The 23,829-nt window shown below is 42.9% G+C and overlaps 2 protein-coding genes across 5 annotated transcripts in view; one reads left to right on the top strand and one right to left on the bottom strand.

The window, feature by feature from the left end:
• cc2d1a (coiled-coil and C2 domain containing 1A) overlaps positions 1-18,277 on the top strand; it is a 111,430-nt gene extending 93,153 nt beyond the window's left edge. For 3 of the 4 annotated variants that reach the window (XM_059991981.1, XM_059991983.1, XM_059991985.1), the window contains 5 exons: positions 5,161-5,227; positions 8,611-8,737; positions 9,431-9,507; positions 13,088-13,138; positions 15,010-18,277. In XM_059991981.1, the coding sequence (XP_059847964.1) occupies positions 5,161-5,227; positions 8,611-8,737; positions 9,431-9,507; positions 13,088-13,138; positions 15,010-15,030 (343 nt within the window). In that variant the 3' untranslated portion in view covers positions 15,031-18,277. The remainder of the gene's footprint in view (positions 1-5,160; positions 5,228-8,610; positions 8,738-9,430; positions 9,508-13,087; positions 13,139-15,009) is intronic. The other variant, XM_059991982.1, reaches the window with a different exon arrangement.
• Positions 17,667-23,829, bottom strand: part of LOC132406382 (podocan-like protein 1) — a 41,945-nt gene continuing 35,782 nt past the window's right edge. Inside the window, exon 11 of the mRNA XM_059991986.1 lies at positions 17,667-22,470. Within this exon, the coding sequence (XP_059847969.1) occupies positions 22,284-22,470 (187 nt within the window). The 3' untranslated portion in view covers positions 17,667-22,283. The remainder of the gene's footprint in view (positions 22,471-23,829) is intronic.

Here is a 23,829-nt window from a genome sequence, read left to right as displayed (position 1 = left end):
CCCATAATCATCATAATCAAAGGAAGTGCAGGAAGCATGGACTGGATGTGCCAAAGGGCCTTCAGCTGTGCTGCGTGGCTCTGTGGCACTATTGCAATGGTAGCGTTGGAACGGAAACTGGGATTTGAATCATTCAGGTGGATCTCAAAGCTCCCTGGCCCAGAGTTTGTCCTAAAACCAGTTCTGTGTCTCAAAAACCAGAAGGCATTTGAGCTGAAACTCATACCATGCCTGCCAGGTACCTAAGCGTGCATCTGGCATTGAACATCACAAGATGGCTGTCAGGTTGGCAGCCTGCATAGCTCCCACGCAAAGTGTTTTTGACCACAGAGATTGGCTACCAGAGACGCATCTTCTCTCTGGCTTAGGTGTTGAATGTATCATGGCAGAGAGTGATCATTCCTTGGACTTTGGGGCCAGATTCAGATTTGTATATTGAAGTATACAGGGAAGTGTGTCATTTGCTTTAATAGCCAACACAACCTAAGGATGTGCCGAGGGCTGCTGGCAAGTCATGTTCTTGAGACACCTTTTTATATATATGTATTCTTTTTTTACCAAGAGGATATCATGGCTGATTTATTATCCCTCTCAATGCCTCTCACCTGCCTTCTCCCTGTAACGTGTGACACCCTTACTAATCAAATTGTCAAACTCTGCTTTAAATGTATCCAGAGCTTGGCCTCTACAGTCATCCATGGCAGTGAATTCCACAGATTCACCACCCTCTGGCTAATTAAATTCCTCCTTGCTTCTTTTCTGAAGGGATGTCCTTCTAAACTGAGGCTGTGTCCTCTGCCTGTAAACTCCCCCACTATTGGAAACCACCTCTCCAAGTCCACTCTATCCAGGTCTTTTAAATCTGTGAATCTATGTTCAGCCTCTTCCTGTGTTTTCCAAAATCATTTTTCAATTGTATAATTACCCCATGTGTTTTTCCCATGTGCATGGTTGAATGACAATAAATTTAAACTTGTTACAGGGGTTTTTATGTTGTTTTGGGGAGAGTGTTTAAACATTTAGATTCAGGAAGTTGAAATCTACAACAAAAGTTTCCACAAACAGGGGAAATGAGAGTCTGTGTAGTTGCATGCTGAGTAAAGTGGGTGTTCAACACTCTTTAAATTCCCATCAGCAATAGTGTGCACTGTGCTCTGTATAACTCACCCGGACTTCTCTAACTGCATCTCTGGACGATGATCCCTTTCACCAAGCAAAACCAATGCAGCAACCCTCTCCCCACTGTAGGTTCCTGTCGTAATGCTGAATGCTATTTGGTCCATCAGGTCCAAGCTGCCTTCTAGCAGAGCAATTATATCACTCAAATTTCCCCCTGACTCCTGTACTTCATGCTCATTACCTTCATTAATTCTTCTGCCTCTTACTGGATGTAACTTACAGTAGCTAGTAGCCTACCAGTCCTGGGGTGTGGGGAAACAAGCAGAACCCCCAGTATAAACCAATATGATTATATGGAAGATGAAATGCCACAAAGGCAGCACCTGACTTTGAGATAGAATCCGGGGGCCTTTACTTGTAAAACAACCACATAAGCTCAAGATTCTGCTGATGCTGCAAGTCCAAAGCAACACACACAAAATACTGGAGGAACTCAGCAGGTGAAGCAGCATCTATGGAGATGAATAAACAGTCACTGGTCTGGGCTGCGGACCAGAAAGGAGGACATGAGAATAAAAAAAAGGATGGGGAGAGGGGGAAGAGGACAAGCTGGAAGTTGATAAGTGAAGCCAGGTGGGTGGGAAAGGTAACAGGCTGGGGAAGAAGGGATCTGATAGGAGAGGAGAGTGGATCATGGGAGAAAAGGAAGGAGGGTCACTAGGGAGAGGCCAGAGTGGGGAATTGAAGAAGTGGGAAGGGAGAAGAAAAAAATTACCAGAAGAAGAAATTGAAATCAGTTTGGAGCCTACGTAGACAAAATATGAGGTGTTGCTCCTCCACCTTGAAAGTGACCTCATCATGGCAGATGAGCCATGGACTGACATGTTAGAACGGGAATAGGAATAAGAATTAAAATGGTTGGCCACTGGAAAATTCTGCTTTTGTTGAATGGAGCGGAGGTGCTCGACAAAGCAGTCGATTTACGAGGCGTCGCACTAATGTAGAGGAGGCCACATTGAGAGCGCTGGGTACAATAGATGACCCCAACAGATCCACATGTGAAGTGTTGCCTCACCTAACAGGATTTTTTAGGGCCCTGAATGAGGAGAGGGAAGAGGTGAATGGGTAGGAGTAGCATTTCTCTCGCTTGCAGTTATATGTGCCAGGAGGTGGATTTGTGGGGAGGGATGTATGAACAAGGGAATCACGTGGAGAGTGATCCCTGTGGAAAATGGGCTAGAAGTAAAGACCCTTTTGGTGGTAGGATCCCATTGAAGATCGTAGAAATCAGAGGATGATGCATTGGATGCAGCTGCTCGTGGGGTGGTAGGTGAGGACAGAGGGGCTCTGTCTCTGTTAAGGCAGTGGAAAGATGGTGTGAGCATGTGTGTCCAGGAAATGAAGGAGATGCGGGTGAGGGCAGCATCAATGATGGAGGAAGAGAGACACCATTCTTTGAAGAAAGAGAACTTCTCTAATGTCCTAAAAGAAAAGCCTCATCCTGGGAGCAGAAGCAATGGAGACAAAGGAGCTACATAAACTGCTGGACCTCCATGCTAGTCGAATTCTCATCCAAACTGAAAATATTTTGCTGATCCTTCATCCTTGCTGGATTTGAATTGTGCAACTCCCTACTGTGTAATATTATAGTACTGGGTTATTGTTGTCACGTGTACAGGGAAAAGATTTTTGTCTGCATGACATTCAGGTAGATCATCCCATACACAAGAAGATTAAGTTGGTAAAAAGAAAACAATGCAGAATACAGTGTTACAATTGCAGAAATAGTACAGTACAGGTAGACAATGTGCAAAGGTCACAACATAAAGCATGCACATTATCATATACTACCTTGAAATTTATTTTCTTGCAGGCAGTCACAGAAACAAAGAAATATAATAGAATTATGAAAACTGTACAAAAACAAAGGCTAACAAAAATGTGCAAAAGAAAACAAATTGTGCAAACCAAAGAAAAAATATAAGACTGAGAGAATGAGCTGTGCTCTTGAAAGTGAGTCTTTAGATGTAGAGTTAGTTCAGTGTTGAGGTGATTGAAGTTATTCACACTGGTTTAGGGGTCTGATGGTTGAAGGATAACCACTGCTCCTGATCCTGGTGGTGTAGGACCTAAGGCTCCTGTACCTCCTGCTGATTGTAATGTTGAGAAGACTGCATGGCCTGGATGACGGAAGTGCACGATGATGGATGCTGCTTTCTTGTGGAAGCTCTTACAAGTAGATTGGGGGATCAAAACCTAACTTTGAGCCTGGCGATACGTGCTTTTGTATATTCTGCCTAATGTGAGAGAGGAGAAGAGCAAATGACAAGGGTGGGAGAGGTTCTTGACTATGTTGGCTCCTTTCCCAAGGCAGATGGAAGAATAGACAGTGGAGGGGCGATTAGTTTGCATGAGAGGATAGAAGGGTGCATACAGACCATGTGCCTATTAGTAATAAGGGGCAGCTTACACTGACAGTGGATGGCTGGTGATACAATGGCATCTGCATTGGACTTAAGGGCGCGTGGTCCCGGGTTCGAATCCAACAGCTCCTTTGCATGTTTTCCATCTGTTGCTGGGTTGAGCATTGAGCTAGTAACTTGACCTTGTAAAAACAGAGAGATGCTAAAGAAACGGCAAAGTGCGAAGAGGATCAATAAAACAAAAACGCTGGCAATGCCTATGTTCTGGAAAAATAAATACCAGCCACCAGAGAAAATTTTTCTGCAGTAGTGTTATGGTATCTTTCCCTGACTTGTCTGCAATGTCATCCCAGCGGCGCAGCCTTTCCTTTGCTACTCTTCTCCCCACCCCCTTCTCCCTTATTCCATTCTTCATTCTGCCACCTCTTTTACCCACTTCTCATCACCTCCCTCTGGTGCCCATCCTTCCTTTCTGTAATTGACCACTCTTCTGTCCTCTCAGATTCCATTCTTCAGTCCTTTACCATTTCCACCTCTCTCTTCTCCAGCCCACCCACCTTCCCCCTCATCTGGTCTCACCTACCCCTGCCAGTTGTACCCTGCCCCACCTTCTCATTCTGGCTTCCTGCCCCTGCCTTGCCAGTTCTAATGAAGGGTCTCAGCCCAAAATGTCAACTGCATATTCCCCACTATAGTTGCTGCCTGACCTAACCGAGTTCCTCAATATGTTGCTCAGCCTTGCCTACGTACTACTTTGAAATGTCAGCCTGGGTTCTGTGTACAAGTCTCTGGAGTAGGAATTCACCTTCTGTCTGACTTGCTGGGTCACTGTTGTCATTGGCTTATATTCTGCACTGTTTTATATTTTCCCTACTGGAAGTGTATCTCCCTTCTCTGTCCTATACTGCTCTCAGTAATTAAACTTCCAAAATAGGGAAGTACTCAGCAATGGCAAGAGCTCTTCAGCTAGTTGTAGGCCTAGGACTGCTTGGCCAGCTGAGCTTTTAATAACGTGAACCAAGCTTGTTGGAAAAATAAAGTCTCTGCTTATGTTGTAATCTTCCTAATCTCTGCAGAGTACATGACTGTACGTTGAGTAAGATGCTATGCCAGTTCATCAGTGACGTTGACAAAACCACTTGTATGCATTTTCAGTCAATCCACCTCCCCATGTCATACTTTCCGAGCAAATCTCTTGTATTTCTAAATCTCTTTTTTAAACACGAGATTCTGCAGATGTTGGAAATCCAGAGTAACACACACACAAAATGCTGGAGCAACTCAGCAGGTCAGTCCTCCGATTGAAGTGAGTCCTGATAAAAGATCTCTGCCCAAAATGTCACCTCTTTATTCCTCTCCATAGATGCTACCTGACTTGCTGAGTTCCTCCAGCATTTTGTGTGTTGTTCTGTCAGTCTCCTTGCTCTGCTGCTTGACTTCTGGTTTCCCTAGTAACTCACTGTTGTTAACAAAACCGTTCTTTGCAATTGCTTTGTCTTTGAGGTCTTAATTCTCAGTTGTACTCTATGCAGTTCAAAGCTTGAAATAATAATATGTAAATCGGTAATAATTGACCAATATTTATTTTTAACTTAACTGAAGTGTTTTGTACTTCCAGCAAGCCCTCCTACACTCTACAAAGCTTCAACCTGCTGAAATTTGACAAAGAGCGCATAGAAAGGAAGGTAAGAGAGTAGTGTCACTTATTTATTCCAAATTTATGGTGCTGCTGTCTCGAACCACTGCAATTATTTTGCTGAAATTACTACCACAGTGCTTTGGGTAGGGATTTGCAGTTTAGACCCAGAGACGATAAAAAAAAAATGTTGATATACAGGATAGTGTGTGATTTCAAAGTAAATTTATTATCAATATACATATATGTATACTGCCTTGAGATTCATTTTCATACAGGCAATTTTAGGAAAATTAATAAATACAGTGGAGTCAATACATAACTGCACACAAATACTGACAACCAATGTGCAAAAGGTGACAAACTCTGCAAATAAAAAAAATAAAATAAACAAATGCTGAATATTTGTTGTGGAATCAGTTCAGAATTGAGATGAGTGAAATTGGTTGTAGGGTAATAACTGTTCATGAACCTGGTGGTTTGGGACCTAAGGCTCTTATACCTCCTATCAATTGGCAGTAGCGAGAAGGCCTGGTCTGGATGATGGATTCTGCTTTCTTGTGACAGTGCTCCTTGTAGATCTGCTCAACAGTGGGGAGGGTTTTGCTTGTGAAGCACTGGGCTGCATCCAACACTTTCTGTAGGCTTTTTGTTCATGGGCTTTGGTGTTTCCAATTTGGAGAGGAATCTACAAGTGGTGGAACTCCCAGGTGCCTGCTCCTCTTGTTCTTTCTGTTGTTAGGTGTCATTGATTTGAGAGATGTATTCAGAATAGTCCCGAAGAGTATCTGCAGTGCACTTTGCAAATAATATGCATTGCATTGAAAGTTAGAGGCTTTAGGAAGATGTATTTAGATCATGAGAAAAACTATCAGATGGGAGTATACAGCAAAAAAAAACACAATTCTGGATTCATTACTTTAAAACTGGACCAATTCTTGGCCTAAAGAAAGCAGAGCTTGTGTTGGGCTTGAAAATATGTTGTCTGATTACATAGACTATGTCTGCTATGGGCTGCCATGCAACATTGTCTTCTGTTTATCAACAGTCCAATGCACAGAGCAGTTACTTTCGAAAAAGATTAGGACTAATTGGTGGGGCGAGAAAGAAGGCCTTTCTATCTTCCATTCCAATAGGGTTTGGGATATTGAAAATCTCAAATGCCAAAGGAATGGGAGACAGGAAAAATCTGGTATAAGATTGTTTTCATAGGTTTACATGCCGGGGTATAAATGCCATAAAAGTTGGCTTTTTGCTACAGCAGCATAGCACATTACAGACATACAAACATAAAGTAACAAAAAATATACATAACAACATAAGTTAACAAAGCTTATACATAACTTACATGACAAAATAAGCATAACAATAGGGAGTACGTTAAGAGAGTGACAGGGAGCAAAAGAAATGTAGGCTATCTGTAGTTTCTGTGAAAGATCTATTTTCAGAAAGTCCACAGTAGCATGAAGATTAAAGATACATTTTATCAGTTATCATTCCATTGTCAATAATCTGTTTTCTGTTAGGGTGCTGTTCCTATTCCTGCAGCTGTAAGGGGACATGGACTGATGGGGAGAAGTCTGCCTCTGTTTTGCTGTTGCTGAACACAGCATAATGTACATAAATTATCTGCCTTACCAATCCCATTTATTAATGTATTAACTCTTTATCTCCTGTCATAAGTCACTTCCGTTGTATTTTAAAAATGTTTTGTTTTTGTGCCTGTTTCTTGCAAGTAATAAATATAACTCACTCATTCACTGTCACTCTCACTCAGACTCACTCACTCACACTTACTCTTGGTCACATGTTCACACTCACCTCAGACAGAGACACACACACACATACACCTTCCAAATTAATTGCTGTGTCCCTTGATGGAGGGAACCCTGTCATAAAGCTCTTATCAAAGACTTTACACAACGTTGGATACCTGGGTTAAGACCGTAAGATATAGGAGCAGAAGTAGGCAATTTGGCCCATCGAGTCTGTTCCACCATTCAATCATGGGCTGATCCAATTCTTCCAGTCATCTCCACTCCCCTGCCTTCTCCCCATTCCCTTTGATCCCCTGACTAATCAGGAACCTATCTATCTCTGCCTTAAATGCAGCCCGTGACTTGGCTCCACAGCTGCTCTTGGCAACAAATTCCAGAGATTTACCACCCTCTGACTAAAGTAATTTCTCCGCAACTCTGTTCTAAGTGGACATCCTTCAATCCTGAATTTGTGCACTCTTGTCCTGGACTCCCCTACCACAGGAAATAACTTTGCCATATCTAATCTGCTCTGGCCTTTTTTCGGAATTCGGAATGTTTCTATGAGATCCTCCCCCCCATTCTCCTGAACTTCAGGGAGTAAAGCCCAAGAGCTGCCAGATGTTCCTCATGCGGTAGCCTTTTCATTCCTGGAATCATTCTCATGAATCTTCTGTGAACCCTCTCCAATGTCGGTATATCCTTTCTAAAATAAGGAGCCCAAAACTGTACACAATACAAGTGTGGTCTCACAAGTGCCTTATAGAGCCTCAATATCACATCCCTACTCTTATATTCTATACCTCTAGAAATAAATGCCAACATTGCATTTACCTTCTTCAACCTGGAGGTTAACCTTTAGGGTATCCTGCACAAGGACTTCCAAGCTCTGCATTTTGAAGTCTCTCTCCATCTAAATAATAGTCTTCCCATTTATTTCTTGCTCCAAAGTGCGTGACCATACACTTTCCAACATTTGTATTTCATTTGCCATTTCTTTGCCCATTCCCCTAAACTATTTAAGTCTCTCTGCAGGCTCTCTGTTTCCTCAACATTACCCGTTCCTCCACCTATCTTTGTATCATTGGCAAATTTAGCCACCAATCCTTTAATCCCACAGTCCAAATCATTGACGTACTTTGTAAAAACCAGTGGACCCAATACCAACCCCTGTGGAACTCCACTGGTAACCAGCAGCCTGTCAGAATAGGATCCCTTTATTCCCATTCTCTGTTTTCTACTGATCAGCCAATGCTTCACCCATGCTAGTAACTCTCCTGTAATTCTATAGTCTCTTAGTTTCCTTTCTGCTGTTTCCCACCCTTCTTAAATAGCAGGGTAACATTTGCAATTTTCCATTTGTCCGGTAATAAGCCAGAATCAATCGATTCTTGAAAGATCATTGTTAATGCCTCCGCAATCTCTCCAGCTACTTTCTTCAGAACCTGAGGGTGCATTCCGTCAGGTCCAGGAGAATTATCCACCCTTAGACCATTAAGCTTCCTGGGCACCTTCTGAGTCGTAATTTTCACTGCACATACTTCACTTCCCTGACTCTCTTGAATATCCAAGGTATTTGATTTGTGAACATGCTTTTTGCAGGAAGTTTATTGTCAGGGAGGCAGTTCTCCTGGGAATAGGTTCATCCTGATTATTAACCCGAACATTTTTCCAGATCCTCCAGTGTAAACAGGAACGCAGAACCGTTCCAGAAGAGCTCCTGAATCAGCACCGGGATATTAAACAGCAGATCCAGTGGCAGAACTCCCATCTGACTCAAGGAGACGCCAAAGTTCTTAAAGGTAACAGACCCCACTTTCTACACTGGGTGCTCAAAAACTTTTCCTGTTTTTTCTATCTTCAACTGAAGTGGTGTTGTTATTAATAAGACTGTATGAAGAGCCAGATGTGAGTTAAAGGGGACTGGACTAGTTTAAATTTACCTTCCCCTTTCATGTTACCCTCTTCTTCCCAGTGTTTTTTTTCTCCCCCATCCTTGCCCCTACCTATTAGAACTAAATTATCTGAGCAGTCTCCCACTATTTTAAGCAGTGGTGTTTGTGGAGGAAATGACTCAGTGAGGTTCAACTTAAAAGGTCTGCTGTTTTCTTGTGCATTCAGTGTGATGGAATATGCCCATCTGTGGCCTTGCACGAGACTCCAGACAGCAGCACATCTGCTGGGACTTCTCTCTCTGACTGTTGCTCTATAACTGTGCAGTAACTGGTCAAGAAGTGTTCCTGGACCATAGTCTAGAACTGGAGGTCATCAGTGATGATTTGGGACTTCGCCTATATGTTTCTTGTTGTTTAAAGCATACGGTCCCAAGAAATCATTATTTCCATTTTCTGTATGATACACATGCAAAGTTTTCAGGGGCCTGGAGAAATGTTACTTCGTTTGACAATATATATTTGTATGGTTGAATGACAATAAACTTTGAACTTGAAATTGAATTTTACGTCAGTAAGAAACACATTGTTTTTGTTTTGCAGAGTATGTGACCCAGCTGGAGCGATATGTACACTATTACACTGATGCAGCTAAGCGACTTGGTAACGAAGGCAAACGGGTAAGTAATGAGTGTCTGGTTGTTGTGACAGCAAGGTAGTTATTTGAATTGCAGTGTAGACTGGGCCTTTCTGGCCCTTCGAGCTGTGCTGCCCCAACAACCCCAATTTAAAATCACTAGACAATTTACAATGACCAATTAACCTACCCGGTATCTCTTTGGACCATGGGAGGAAGCCAGAGCACCTGGGGAAAACCCACTCATTCCACTGGGAGGACATTCAGAGTCTTCTTAAAGAGGATGCCAGAATTGAACTCCAAACTCTGATGCCCTGTGCTAAAATAGTGTCGCATTAACCACTACACCACCATGGCTGTGGTTGACCAGATCAGACATGGGGCCTGTATTCTTCGTCTTGAGTCTTCACCATCTATGCTCTCCAGTGGGAAAAAAAAATTATTTTCTGAAAACAAACCTTCCTGGTGCAGAAGGAACTATGTAGAATAAATGCTGCTAATGTTGTGTTCTGCAGAATCTAACAGGTCAGCAAGGCACCTCTGCAGAGCTGACCCAGTAACTAGAATCCAACCATCCCCTGCAGAAGTCTAAAGCTGCCTTCCGTACGATAAGCGCCATTGTGCTTTCAGTTAAGACTTGTCTTTCGGTCTTGTGTGTATTCAAAGTAAAAGTAAATTTATTAACTAAGTATGTATATGTCACCATATACTACCTCAAGATTCATTTTCTTGCCAACATTTACAGGAAATAAAGAAAGACAATAGAATGTATAAGTAACAATATATAAAAAAAAGACAGTGAAATAACCATATTCAAAAGAAGTCAACTTGTGCTCTCAGTATTATTTATTTATTTTGCACAAGTTGACAGATTTGTGATAGTGAGTCTGTGGGTTGTGGAATCAGTTCAGAGTTCTGATGAGTGAAGTATCCATGCCTCTTCAGAAGCCTGATAGTTGTAGGGTAATAACTCTCCCTGAATCTTGTAGTGTGGTGCCTAAGGCTTCTGTACCTTCTGACTGATGGTTAAGTGAGAAGACAGCATGGCCTGGATGGTCTCTTTCTCTACAATGATGGTCATGTTACCAGAGATTCAATGTTAAGGTTATCCAACTAGTTTTAAACTGTTTCCTGGTCACCCAGTTCTCTATCCCTGGCTAACCATGAACCCTGCAGATTTCTGCATTTTACAATTCTTTCCCCTGGCCAATTTTCGTTGTACCTACAGGTGTCTGCATCCTGAATTCTCAAATCTCTTCCCTGCATCTTCTTTCAAATTGCTCACTTCTCATTTCTAGCATCAGCGAGTTATAAGAATCAGTATCTATCATTAGGACTATTGCAGGACATGCCCTCTTCTCATTACTACCATTGTGGAGGAGGTACAGGAGCCTGAAGATGCACACTATCATTTTGGAACAGCTTTTTCCCGTTTGCCAACAGATTCTCAAACGGATCATAAACAGTACCTTTTTGCACTATTAATTTATTTCAGAATCAGGTTTATTATCACTGGCATTTGTTGTGAAATTCATTTATTTATTATGTAAGACCATAAGACATAGGAGAAGGTTTCGGCCATTCGGCCCATCGAGTCTCTTCCACCATGGATGATCCATGTTCTTCCTGACACCATTCCCTTGTCTTTTCCCTGTAACCTTTCATGCTCTGACAGTAAAAATCTATCAAACACTGCCTTATGTATACCCAATGACCTGGCCTCCACAGCTGCCTGTGGCAGTGAATTCCACAGATTCCCCACCCTGTAGCTAAAGAAATTCATCCTCATCTCTGTTCTAAATGGACATCCCTCTACTCTGAGGCTGTGTCCTTTGGTCTTAGACATCTTCTCCACACCCACTCTGTCAACATTTGATGCGTTTTAGTGAGATGCTCCCTCATTCTTCTAAATCCCAGCAATTTCAGGCCAGAGCCATCAAAACCTCCTTACGTAGTATGCCCAGAATCTTTCTTGTGAATCTCCTTTGAACCCTCTGCAGTGTCAGCACCTCCTTTCATAGGGGCCCAAACTGCCCACTATACTCCCAGTACATCCTTGTTTTTGTATTCTCAAAACGAATGCTAACATTTCACTGGTCTTCCCTCACCACCATCTCAACCTGAAAGTGAACCATTGGAGAATCCTGAATGGGGACTCCCAACTCCCTTCGCCCCTCAGATTTTTGAATTTTTGCCCCATTTAGAAAACAGTCTGCACCTTTATTCCTTCTACCAGAGTGCATGACTGTAAATATCCCAACACTGTATTCCGTCTGCCACTTGCTCATTGTCCTGATCTGTCTACGTCCTTTTGCAGCCTTCCTGCTTCCTCAACTCTCCCTGCCCTCCACCTGTCTTCGTATTGTCCACAAACTTGGCCACAAAGTCATCAATTCTGTCATCCAAATCACTGACATATAATGTAAAAAGAAGTACAAACACTGACCCCTGTGGAACACCGCTAGTTACAGACAGCCAATCAGAAAAGGCTCTCTTTATTCCCGCTCTTTGCCTCCTGCCAATAAGCCACTGCTTTATCCATGCTAGAATCTCTCCTGTAATACCATGGGCTTTGAATTGTTAAGCAACCTTATGTGTGGCACCTTGTCCAAGGCCTTCTGAAAATCCAAGTACACAACATCCACTGATTCTCCTTTGTCTATCCCACTTGTTATTTCCTCAAAGAATTCCAACTGATTTATCAGTCAAGATTTTCCCTTAAGGAAACCATGCTGACTTTGGCATATATTACCATGTGCCTCCAAGTATCCTGAAACCTCCTTAACGATCGGCTCCAACAGCCTCCCAACCACTGAGGTCAGACGCACTGGCTTATAATTTCCTTTCTTCTTCCTCCCTCCTTTCAATCTTCCAGTCCACTGGAACTTGAGAAGTCTGAAGGTAGATAAATTATCTGAGGAGAGATTGAGTAGCCTGGGACTGTACTCGCTGAAATTCAGAAGAATGAGAGGAGATCTTATAGAAGCACATAAAATTATGAAAGGGGCAGATAAGATAGAGGCAGGAAAGTTGTTTCCACTGGTAGGTGAGACCTGAACTGGGGGACATAGCCTCAGGATTCGCGGGAGTAGATTTAGGATGGAGATGAGGAGGGTCTGCTTTTCCCGGAGAGTGGTGAACCTGTGGAATTCTCTGCCCAATGAGGCAGTGGAGGCTACCCCAGGGAATATATTTAAGACAAGGTTGGATTGATTTTTGCATAGTCGGGGAATTAGGGGTTATGGGGAAAAAGCAGGTAGGTAGAAATGAGTTCATGCCCAGATCAGCCATGATATTATTGAATGTCAGAACAGGGTCGACGGGCCAGATGGCCTAGGTCCTACTCCTATTTCTTATGTTCTTATGTTCTGAACTAGATGGACTACATCCCAGGGTTCTAAAGTAGTTGAAGAGATTGTGGTGGCATTAGTAATGAATTACCCCCATAGTGATGTTGGCACTGAAAGCATAACATTTTGTGAGTTGGTCCTAAAACTGTGTCAGTCGATGACCCAAATGCTGTATTTCACTTTGTTTTGATGTACATATGACAAATAAAGCTAATGTCTGCAAGTGAAATGTTACACCATATGACTGTGAGTGTCATTGTTCTTCTTTCTAAGCAGGATTTGGCCAAGGAAGCATTGCACAAGAGGAAACTGGTAAATGATGAGGTGAGGTCTTACTCATAGTGCTGCTTCGTTTAGTATGATACCCATTTACTTACATGTCTTGTCATTAACTTGTCCACACTACTCAAAAGTAAAGCAATCTAAAAGAAAGAGAGTAAATTGGTTGCAGGTAGCCTTCTTGCATCTAAGTTGGCAGTCGATGAGGCTTGAACAGAAGTGGGAGGCAGATGTTCAGTGCAGGGTTGCAATTTAAGGAGCCTATGCGAATTCAGTGCCACGTCACAGAATATTACAGCACAGGACAGGCCTTTCGGCCATGATGTTGTGCCAAACTTTTAATCCAGTCCTTCACTCCTACATAATCTTCCATTTTCCTATCATCCACATACCCACCGAAGAGCCTCTTAAATGCCCCCAGTGTATCTGCCTCTACCACCACCCTCACAGGATATTCCACACACCCACCACTCTCTGTGTAAAGATCCTACCTGTGACACAGCCTCTTGTGTCACAGGTAGATATAACCTGTGATACTTTCCTCTAACTACTGTTAATAATAGCTCCCTATATAGAAAGTATTATTTCTGCCCTTGGAAAAAGTCTCCGTCTATCTGTTCTGTCTTTGCCTCTTGTCATTATATACACCTCTAGTAGGTCACCTCTCATCTTCCTTCTCTCCAAAATGAAAAACCCAAGCTTGTTTGACTTTCCCTCATAGGATATGCCCTCTAGTCCAGGCAGCATCCTGGTAACTCTCTAAAGCTTCCACATCCCTCATATAATGAGGTGGCCAGAACTGAATATAGTTAGGAGCGCAGCATTGCCAGTGGAAAAACCTTTGGCTGAGCTGAGGTTTCACTTACCCTCTCCAAACATAAAATATCCCTTGGTGTTTCTCTGAAGAGCAGGAGGCGACTGTCCGGGTGCAGGACAATATTTATCTTAAAACAGGCCAGAATGGATAGTTCAGTGTAAGAAAACTCTGCAGACCGGGCAGCATCCATAGAGGGAGAGAGAAAATCTGCCTGATTTGCTGAATCTTTCCAGTATTTTCTGTTTATATTTCAGAGGGTGGTGGTTCTGTGAAAATCATTGACACAGACTGTTTTAGGGGCCAAATCATTGGTTATGTTCTATATAATGTGGCAATTGATGGGTAGGGGTGTGAAAGGTTACGGGGAGAAGGCAGGAGGAATAGGTTGAGAGGGAAAATAAACCAGCTGAAATTGGTTGTTATACCTTTGCTATGGCCACCATGGCCCCTCACGATTCCTCCACTGACCCTGCTTGTCCAGCATACACCATCAAGCCTCCAGGTACATCATCTAGCAGGGGTCCCAACCTTTTTTATGCCATTGACCAATACCATTAAGCAAGGGGTCAGTGGACCCCATTTTGGGAACCCTTAGACTCTAGTGGAATACTTAAACAAACTGAAGCAATACCTTTGAGAGAGTGTAAGCCAGATAAACCAGGTACTGTGGTCGTTGATGCCTATGTCTGGAGCTGTCTGTGTTCTTTTTTATGAATTGGAATTATAGAAAAACCATTACAGGTTGTTACATTCCTTACCTTGTGCCTGAAGGCTGCTAATCTACGGAGTTAAGTGGAAAAGATGAAGTGTTCTTGTCGTTACCTTGTAATATTGATACCTTTTTTTAATGATCTCTTTTATGACCCTCCTTCCTGCCTCCCCCTCTCTCACCCCCCTCCCCTTCCCCCCTCCCCTTCCTCCCTCCCCTTCCTCCCTCCCCTTCCCCCTCCCCTTCCTCCCTCCCCTTCCTCCCTCCCCTTCCCCCTCCCCTTCCCCCCTCCCCTTCCCCCTCCCCTTTCCCCCTTCCCTCCTCCCCTTTCCCCCTTCCCTTTCCCTCCCCCTCCCCTTTCCCTCCTCTCCTCCTCTTTTCCACCTTTAGCTGCAGCAATTCAGACACTAAAGATCACTGTATTGGCCTGGTGCAGGGTCCTCCGCATGTTCCACCCTGAGCCGTCATTTGAAGCTTCTTCATCACCTCATGCATCTCTAAGGTGAGCCAGCATCGTTGGGGAGGCCGAGTGGCAAACACCCGTGAACTTATCAGGATCTGGGATTCCCACCTTCTGGCCCTGAAGCTCCTTGGAGGACCTCATTCCCACCCCCCTCTCCACGCACACCAAGAGACCGAGCGGTGCGGTGGCAGAAACTGCAACAGAGACTTGTCAAAATGCCCACGGGCTGTGTGTGTCCCTGTGCTGAAGATGCTTGGAATTCTTGTCAATAGAGACTGGAACGAGCTGGAAACCACAGATTGGCTTGATTTCCTCTTTTATTTTGCCAGGGTCCTGTGAACACTCTTTCTTCTCCCCCTGCCCCTTTGCAGTGCCTGACCTCCCCCCAACAGCAAGAGGTGGTTTGTGATGCTCTATCTCAGCACCTTCTCGTGCCTGGACAATCTCTACATGAAAGGATTATTGTGTCCAGCGTGATGTTCCCCACATTTGTCCATATTTCAATGCTGTTCCAATTGCCCAGAGAACTAAACTGGCCCAGATTTATTAGTTCAAATGCATTTTATCCAGAGCAAAGTTCTACCAATGCATTCCAATCTTATATTTTTCTTGTTGATAATAGTCTTCCACCCATGGATGGGTGCACTTGAGCCAGCCTCTAATGTTGTACTGGTTTCAGTAGTGTTTCGTATTTGGCTTTTCATTAATTGAATGGAGTTATGTGCAGCAGCAGTGGGGGTGGGGTACACCTGGAATGCTGAAATATTCACAGGGTTGTATTGTCAGAGGAAAGCTGAATGTCTCCTAGAACCCTTTAGGAGTTAATACCCTGCCATTTTGGAGTTATCAGTCCAGGTTGGAGATAGTGATCCTGCCAGTTCAGTGCTAAGGCTGTTAATAATGTTCTAAGGGAAATTGGCTGAAAAGAATAGACTGGATTCAGTCTTTAATTGTGTGAATGATACTGGAAGCAGCTGGTAATGTCCTTGCTATAGGTATTTTTGGATCCAGGAATGGCATAGTTCCCCACAGGATAATGCAGTTTTTAACCCTAAGGAATGGTTGGTTATAGAAAGCCTTGGAGCTTCCTCAATGGGCATACTACAGCCTCCAATTGTATACAGCCCATTCTGAAAATGTTGCAGGATACATGCCATTGCTGCCCATCATTAGCTTGTTGGGATTTACAAAATATCACTGGACCAGGAGCAATTACTTGTGACTGTAATCCTTGAAGAATTTTGATCATCCAGTGACTTACTAAGACAATGGGACATCTTAGTAAGTTGTAATCCCAAATGGCCCTGAGTTTAGACAGCAACCTGTTTGGAGTCAAAGGCTGTTTTCAGTCCTGGGCGGATTATGGATTTCCGCCAGCCCCTAAGTTTGGGATGTTCAGATATGGGCTTATTAGACAATTAGACACCTGAGTTCCTGTTATACCAGGCACATTTTCAGCCTCCAGTGAGAGTTGTGAGACCTTCAACCTGGCTCTGAGAAAAATGACTCCTGAATTGCTTTCTGGCTTTCTAATCCTCCTCTGCCAAAGCCCCAGCCAATTCCTAGGCTTGTTTCAGGAGCCTTGCCCATCCGCAATGGACTGTCGAATGCCCAAAGTATCTAGCCCATTGTGGAATAGATACTTTGGGGCAATGCAGCTCTGAGCTTTGATCCTGTTGAGAGAAGCAAGTAAGAAAAGAAACAAGTTCTTTCCGAAGTCCACTAACTAAAGGGGAGCAGACTGGTACTTTACAGTCTCTGCGTACTCAATGTGAGCATGACTAATATCCACCTCTGCTGGTACATGTAAATCCAGTGAGTGAGCAGTGAAGCACTTCTGTGCTCTTCCCAACGAGGCCCAAGGTATTCTATGGTGCTGATGCTGGGAGCTGCCACTTCACTGTGCCTGCGTGGTCACAGCTTCTGCCTTAGCCGCTTTCCCCGAGACATTTATTTGGATATGACTAGCACAGAGATGAAGCCACAGAAATACAGCAGCCCAACCACAGCACAAAGTGATTGAAATCAGATGGATGTTCAGCTGGCCTTTTGATTCAAGGATTAAGCAGGGTAAATTAGATTTCATCAATGAATGGTGTGAGAAAGAGGGAATGTGGAATTAGAAAACAGGGGAAATGAGGGAAATGAGTCAAAGGCTGTTTTCAGTCCTGGGCGGATTTCAGCCAGAGACTGGTAATGATGTGGAACTCGCTGCCTGTGAAAATGGAGTTTTCAGGATTCAGGAATCAATATTATTTATTGTAATTTTTCAGAACATGAGTGTAAAGGGGAAACAAAATTATTGCTACTCTGGATCCAATGCAGCATAATAAAACACAATAAACATTAAGAACACAATAAAGAAACAAATATAGATGCCAAAGCAATCCTGTAAATCATAATGTACAATGCCATCCAGCTGTTTGCTTCCTCCCTGGCTGAAGAAGCACTCACTAACAGTACAAGTGCTGGGAAACTCACTGTCACAATTAGCTTTGCGGCATGAACACAGCTCGATTATTATCCTAATAAGTATATATTTTTAATCAATAGGTAATTGAGAGTACATTAAGTTGCACCAGAATATAAAATGTATATTTATTTAAAGCAATAATTTGGCATTACAGCGAGTACTGATGGATAGAACAAAAAAATACAACTGCAGATGCTGTGAATCAAAGAATACGTACACAACGCTGGAAGAACTCAGCAGGTCAGGCAGCATCCGTGAGAAAAGAGTAGCCAACGTTTCGGGCCAAGACTCTTACTGATGAAGGGTCTCGGCCCGAAACGTTGGCTACTCTTTTCTCACGGATGCTGCCTGACCTGCTGAGTTCTTCCAGCGTTGTGTACGTACTGATGGATAGAACGTTATTTCCAATGAGTGCCCAAGAATGCAAAGTATCTATGTATGCTTATAAACAAACATTTTAACATTATGTAAATATTAACTGAAATTTAAGGCTCTATGAGAATTTTGGATTAAGATCATAGGATGAAACTACATCTGCACTGCGGCAGAGTCGGTCTTGGTGTTACCTCTCCTTGGGTGTAAGGATGCTATGATAGACATGAGTCAGGTTACTGAGCATACTTTCTGCCATGACAGGTAACGCCCCTGAACTGCCTTGAGGTTTTAAGGTGATGTTCTGATGTTTCCAAGGCCTATTGATCCCTGAGCAAAATGGAACCATGCACATCTATCCCTTTTGAAGGCAAAGGGGCCGAAAGAGGATCTGAAGTAGAATCTGATTACTGAGTATGCAGAGCATCTGTCAGCAGAGAGTTCGACTGCACAGCTGAAGACCATTTTGTTCTCTGTGTCTGTGTTGGCTCCTTGAAAAAGCATTGACTCAGAATCATTTCCCTGATCTATGACCATGAAGATCTTCTCTCTTTGATTATTTATCCTATTTACTTTTGAAATTTGTTATTGAATCTGCATTGGGCAATCCTTCCTCATCAACACAGTTTCTATGAACTTAACCTACTTATTCCTCTAATAGAGAAGGCTAGGTCACTCAGCAGGTCAGGTGGCATCAGTAGAAAGAGAAACAGCACTAACATCTTGGGTGAAAGATCCTCTACAGGGAGAGGAGCTGAAACATCTATCTATTTCTCATTCCACAGATGCTGCCTGGCCTACTGAGTGTTTTTATGTCTTTTAAAATTTCAGATTTCCAGCATCTGAATTTAATTTTGCTTTATTTTTTCTCTCCTTCACCCCTTGACTGGGTTTCTCCTTAGCCATGCTATATATTGTACTTCTTGTTTTTCAAACAGCTGCTATATAGTGAGAGGGCAACTCAGGGTACAGCATAGAGAAAACACTGTGACTTTGTGCTTAAATGTGAACTTAACATTACAGACAGCTCCATAGATTGGAACTTGAAGCTCCTCCTGTCTGCAAGAGGCTGTGGCTTGTTTACAGGAGGTGGGGCTTTTTGAGGAAGGTGTCTATTATAGGAAGTGGGTTAGTCGGACAGGCCCTTCTGCAAGAGACGGGGTCTAAAGTGGGTGGGCCTTGTAAACCGGAGATTAGACATTTAGAGGGTGGGCATGTCAACAGGAGGTGGAGTCAGAAGTGGGTGTGTCCTGTCAGTAGGAGGTGAAGGTTTTAGATGGCAGGGCCTATCAGCAGTATGTGAGGTCAGAAGTTGTGGGGCCTCACAACAGGAGGTGGGGGTCAGTAGTGTGTGTGGCCTGGCAAAGGAGAATAGTGGGGTTGAATAGTTGCTGTCTTAGTTCAGAGATTAGTAAGGGAGGAAACCCCTTTATAAGCATAAACGTTTCAGAGCAGAATTCATTTACCAGAACTGATGGGTGGATGATCAATGATTTGATGGAGCAAAACTCATCCACCTTTCAATGTTTCCTAACCTGTCAGTAATGATATTGTGCCTTAGTTTTGTTTTATTAAATTGTGACAATCTCCCTGCACTGATTGTACTCTGCATAAGTGGAGCTCAGAGTGCAGAAGGGTGACCCAGGGTAGGCATTTCTGCAGCTATTCAGGAGGCTGCTCCTCCTTGTCACAGGAAGTACCTGCGCTAACGTGAACCCTGGAGGGTAGTTCACTAATATTAGGAGGGATCAGCTATTCAAATAGTAAATGCAGTTTGTTAATTAATCCTCAGCATTAAGCACTGGTACCATTTATAAGTGTCATCCTGACCAGCCAGTTCTCTCTCCCCTTGAAGTCTGTGGTATGGGAGTGTTGCTTAGTAGGAGAGAGGACATCTTCCCATTCTTCCAATGGAAATCTTACCAATCCTCAGCGGGACATCTTCCCGTTCCTTCAATGAAAATCTTCCCATTCCTCCACAGGACATTTTACCGTTCCTCTGCAGAGCATCTTCCTGTTCCTCTGCGGGTCATGTGACATCTTCGGCTGATAACTGGTAAAAGGTTGGAGAATGACCTGTCCTTCCTGCTTTCCATCTTGGACTAGTTGCAGTCGACAGCTCTCATTTACATTTTCTGGTTTAAACAAGGTACACTAAAATCCATTTGAGGAAGACCCAAAGATTTGGGTGTGGGCTTTGGGTGCATCAAGCCTGCTGAGTTACCAGCTGACTAAGATGGTGTTTCTTGCACATCATTCTTGTTTTTGTTTATGGACATTAATTTATTTGTATTGAAAACTATCCTAAGCAATCAGAATTATGGGAATGCTGAGGCTGGTCCTGGTGGTTTAACTCATTAGAAAGAGTTCACGTCACTATTCCCTGTGAGCCTCCATGCACTTATCCACTCAGAAGCTGTCATTTTCATCTCTGACTGAGGCATTGCTGCTGTGGGGGTGGGGGGCTGCATTGCTGGTGTTCAGAATTCAGTGAAGTGCCTGCTAACTCTGTACTGAATGTTTTACAATTTGAAAAGTAATGTATAAAGTGGAGATGATTCTTGACAATAAAGACAAATGAATATTTAGTAAACAGTTGTTCTTCATCACCTGCAATTTTTTTTTCATTAACAACTTCTACCAAGAGGACTAATTTGGTGTCTACATTGTTACCCTATTTTAGAATAACAGGCAAAGGTGAAAAACATTTGCGAGATCTTCCTGTGTTCAGTAGGTTGGCACATTTCATGGAACACAGAACTTTACAGTATAGTATAGGCCCTTTGGCCTGACTTTTTGACCTGCTCTTAAACTCAATCTAACCTTTCCCTCCTACATACCCCTCAGTGTTCTATCGATTAATGTGCCTATTTAAGGGTTTTTTAGATGCTGGTATTCATTAAACAATAATTTCCTTTGCACTTTATTTAACATTGTGCATACACAAAAGGTGTGATACAAATGCCTTGATTGAGAAATGGATCAAACAGTTTGAACCGACTGTGTTAAGAATCACTGCTCCTGGAGATAAGTTGTAAAGTTCAGCAACTCAAGGATACCAAAATACCAATGAATGGCTCAGATGGTAAGCTTAGAACTGAAAACAGATCTTGACTGAAATCAGCATGCAAGGCCTTAATGAATCAGCACTATATTGTGGATGGTCCCTTTATCGGCTAAGACTTTTGCTTGTCTTATTGATTTAAGGGAATATTTAATTTGAAGAATTGAGAGTTCTCCATGAGTATTAGATGTTTCAATCGAGCAAAACATACACAAAATGCTGGAGCAACTCAGCAAGTCAGACAGCATCTATGAAGAGGAATAAACAATCAACATTTTGGGCTAAGACCTTATTCAGGACTACAAAGAATGGGGAAAGAAGCCAGAATAAGGTGAAGGTGGTAGGTGAGTGGATGGGGGGGGGGGGAATAGGTGGCAAAGTAAGAAGCTGGGAGGTGATAGGTGAAGAGGTAAAGGGTTGAAAAAGGAATCTGATAGGAGAGGACAATGGACCATGGAAGAATGGAAAGAATGAGGGGAGCCAGAGGAAACTGATGGACAGATGAGGAAAAGGGTAACCAGAATGGGGAATAAAAAAAAGAGACCATGAGGAGGGGGAGAAATTACCAGGTTAGAAAAATAGATGTTCATGCCATCAGGTTGAAGGCTACCCAAACGGAATATGAGGTGTTGCTCCTCCAATCTGGATTTGGCCTCGGCATGGCTATAGAGGAGGCTTTGGTCAGACTTATCTGGCTTTATCGTAGCAGTTTCCATCTCCCATAGTCTTTGTATTTAACCAAGTAATTGGAGAAAGAGGACAGTGTGGACTGAGTGCAGAAGTAATTCATTTACAGATTAATTACTGACTCTTCCATTATGTTATTAATTACATCCTTACATTAATTACATTATCTTTCAATAAAAGCAAAAACTGCTGAAAGCATTCAGGTGGTTAGGATCCTCTATTGTGATATAAGCAGTTAACATTTCAGATGAGGGACACTTCATCAGAACTCATCAGTTTCTTGTTTCTTTTTCTCTCTCCACAGCTGCTGCCCAACCTGCTGTGTATTTAAAGAATTTTATGTTTCATTTCAGGTTTATCATTATGCTGGTGTCGCTAAACAGTTTTATGTTTAACTGCTTACAATTTATTGACTATTAGAGAAGTCAAATACATTTAATATAAAGTCAGGTTGATATGATCAGCAGAAAGTAGGTTGAGGTTATGGGTGATGGGTCTGTTTAAGTTCATCAGTTGGTGAACTCTGATGGTAAGAGCTCTTATGTTGGTGTTTCATGGTTGTGTTACTCACTGTTCTATCTGGCTATGGACAACCTCTGCATGCTTCAGCTCAGCTGGCTGCTTGTATTTCTTTGCCTGGCCTCTGTGCTGTCTGCTTCAGTCGGTTCTTTCAAGTCACTGTGTAAAAGGACATTGATGTGCTCTAGGTTTCCTGTCAGATCCAGAACTTGCAGATGTTGCAGTCCCATGAATGCTTTCCTCTCCAGACCCGCAGCAGTCAACCGGTTTGACCTACAAGAATAAACCAGGTACAGTGATAAATGCCAGCTGTGATGTGCAGGGTTGTGCCAACTTTAACCAATGACAGTTCAAGAAGGTCCAGAATGACGGCTTGTGCAATGATGGCACACTGCTGTGTGGAAAGGACTGCTCAGAGATTGGGAGTCAATTTGCAAACTTCACTGCTGGCAATTGTTTATTTGTTTTAAATTCAGTGTATGCTCTGGTCATTTTATCAGGTACGTCCTGTACCTAATAAAGTGGCCTCTGGGTGTATGTCCGTGGTCTTCTGCAATCATTCAAGGTTCAATGTGTTGTGCTTTCAGAGGTGCTCTTCTCCACACCAATGTTGTGGTAATTTGAGTTACTATCAGTTTGAACTAGTTTGGCAATCAGTAAGGCATGTTCACCCACAGAACTACTGCTTACTGGGTTCTTTGTGTCTTGCACCATTCTCTGTCATTCTAGGGACTATTGTGTGTGAAAATCCCAGGAGATTAGCAGTTTCTGAGATATTCAAACCACTCCCTTTGTCACCAACTATGGTCAGTCACTTGGATCACATTTCTTCCCCATTCGAATGTTTGGTATGAATAACTGAACATCTTGATATGTCTGCAATCTTTTATGCATTGAGTTGCTACTACATGATTGGCTGCTTAGATATTTGCATTAACAAGTAGATGTACCTAATAAAGTTGCCACTAAGTGTATGTAGGTAGATTATAAAATTGTACTAAACTAGTGGCAAGTATGATTGATAAAAATAGTCCTGGGTTTATGATGGGAACCATCTGGTTGTCAGCAGAGGGCAAAACTGTTTATCTTGAAAAATGAGTATGTATGTATATTGGAGGCCCAGTGAGGGCAGGAGAGATGGAGTTGTGGGAACTCCCACTGAAGAGCTTGGAGGAAGTTGAGTCTGGGGGCCAGCGATTTTATTTGGAGGAAGAGTATTGGAAGTTGGGACCAGAGGCAATGGGGAATTCAGAGCTTGGGGAGATTGGGTGAGTTGTTGCTGAAGGATCAAAGATGGGAACCAAAACCAAGAGATGGTTTACATTCAGCACAATGAAATTATGGTAGTTAGGAGCATTGGGACCAAGTGGGTGTGAGTAATTGTGAACAGACACAGGCACAAACTGACCCAGGCAAGCTGATCGGTGCTTTGGGTTTTATCCAAATGTAGGTAACAGTATGGTCAACTTGGCAAGACAAATGGGGCAGAAGAAACTCTTTTGGGATGCCTGCTCAATGTGCTGGAAGAACTCAGTAGGTCAGGCAGCATATTCCCCTCCATAAATTTTGCCAGATCTGCTGAGTTCCTTCATACAGTTGGAGCAGAATTAAGCCATTCAGCCCATTGAGTCT

Source organism: Hypanus sabinus, chromosome 16 (assembly GCF_030144855.1).
Source record: "Hypanus sabinus isolate sHypSab1 chromosome 16, sHypSab1.hap1, whole genome shotgun sequence".
NCBI classification, from domain to species: domain Eukaryota; kingdom Metazoa; phylum Chordata; class Chondrichthyes; order Myliobatiformes; family Dasyatidae; genus Hypanus; species Hypanus sabinus.
Note: the sequence above shows the minus strand (reverse complement) of the source record. Positions and strands in the feature narration are given on the sequence as shown.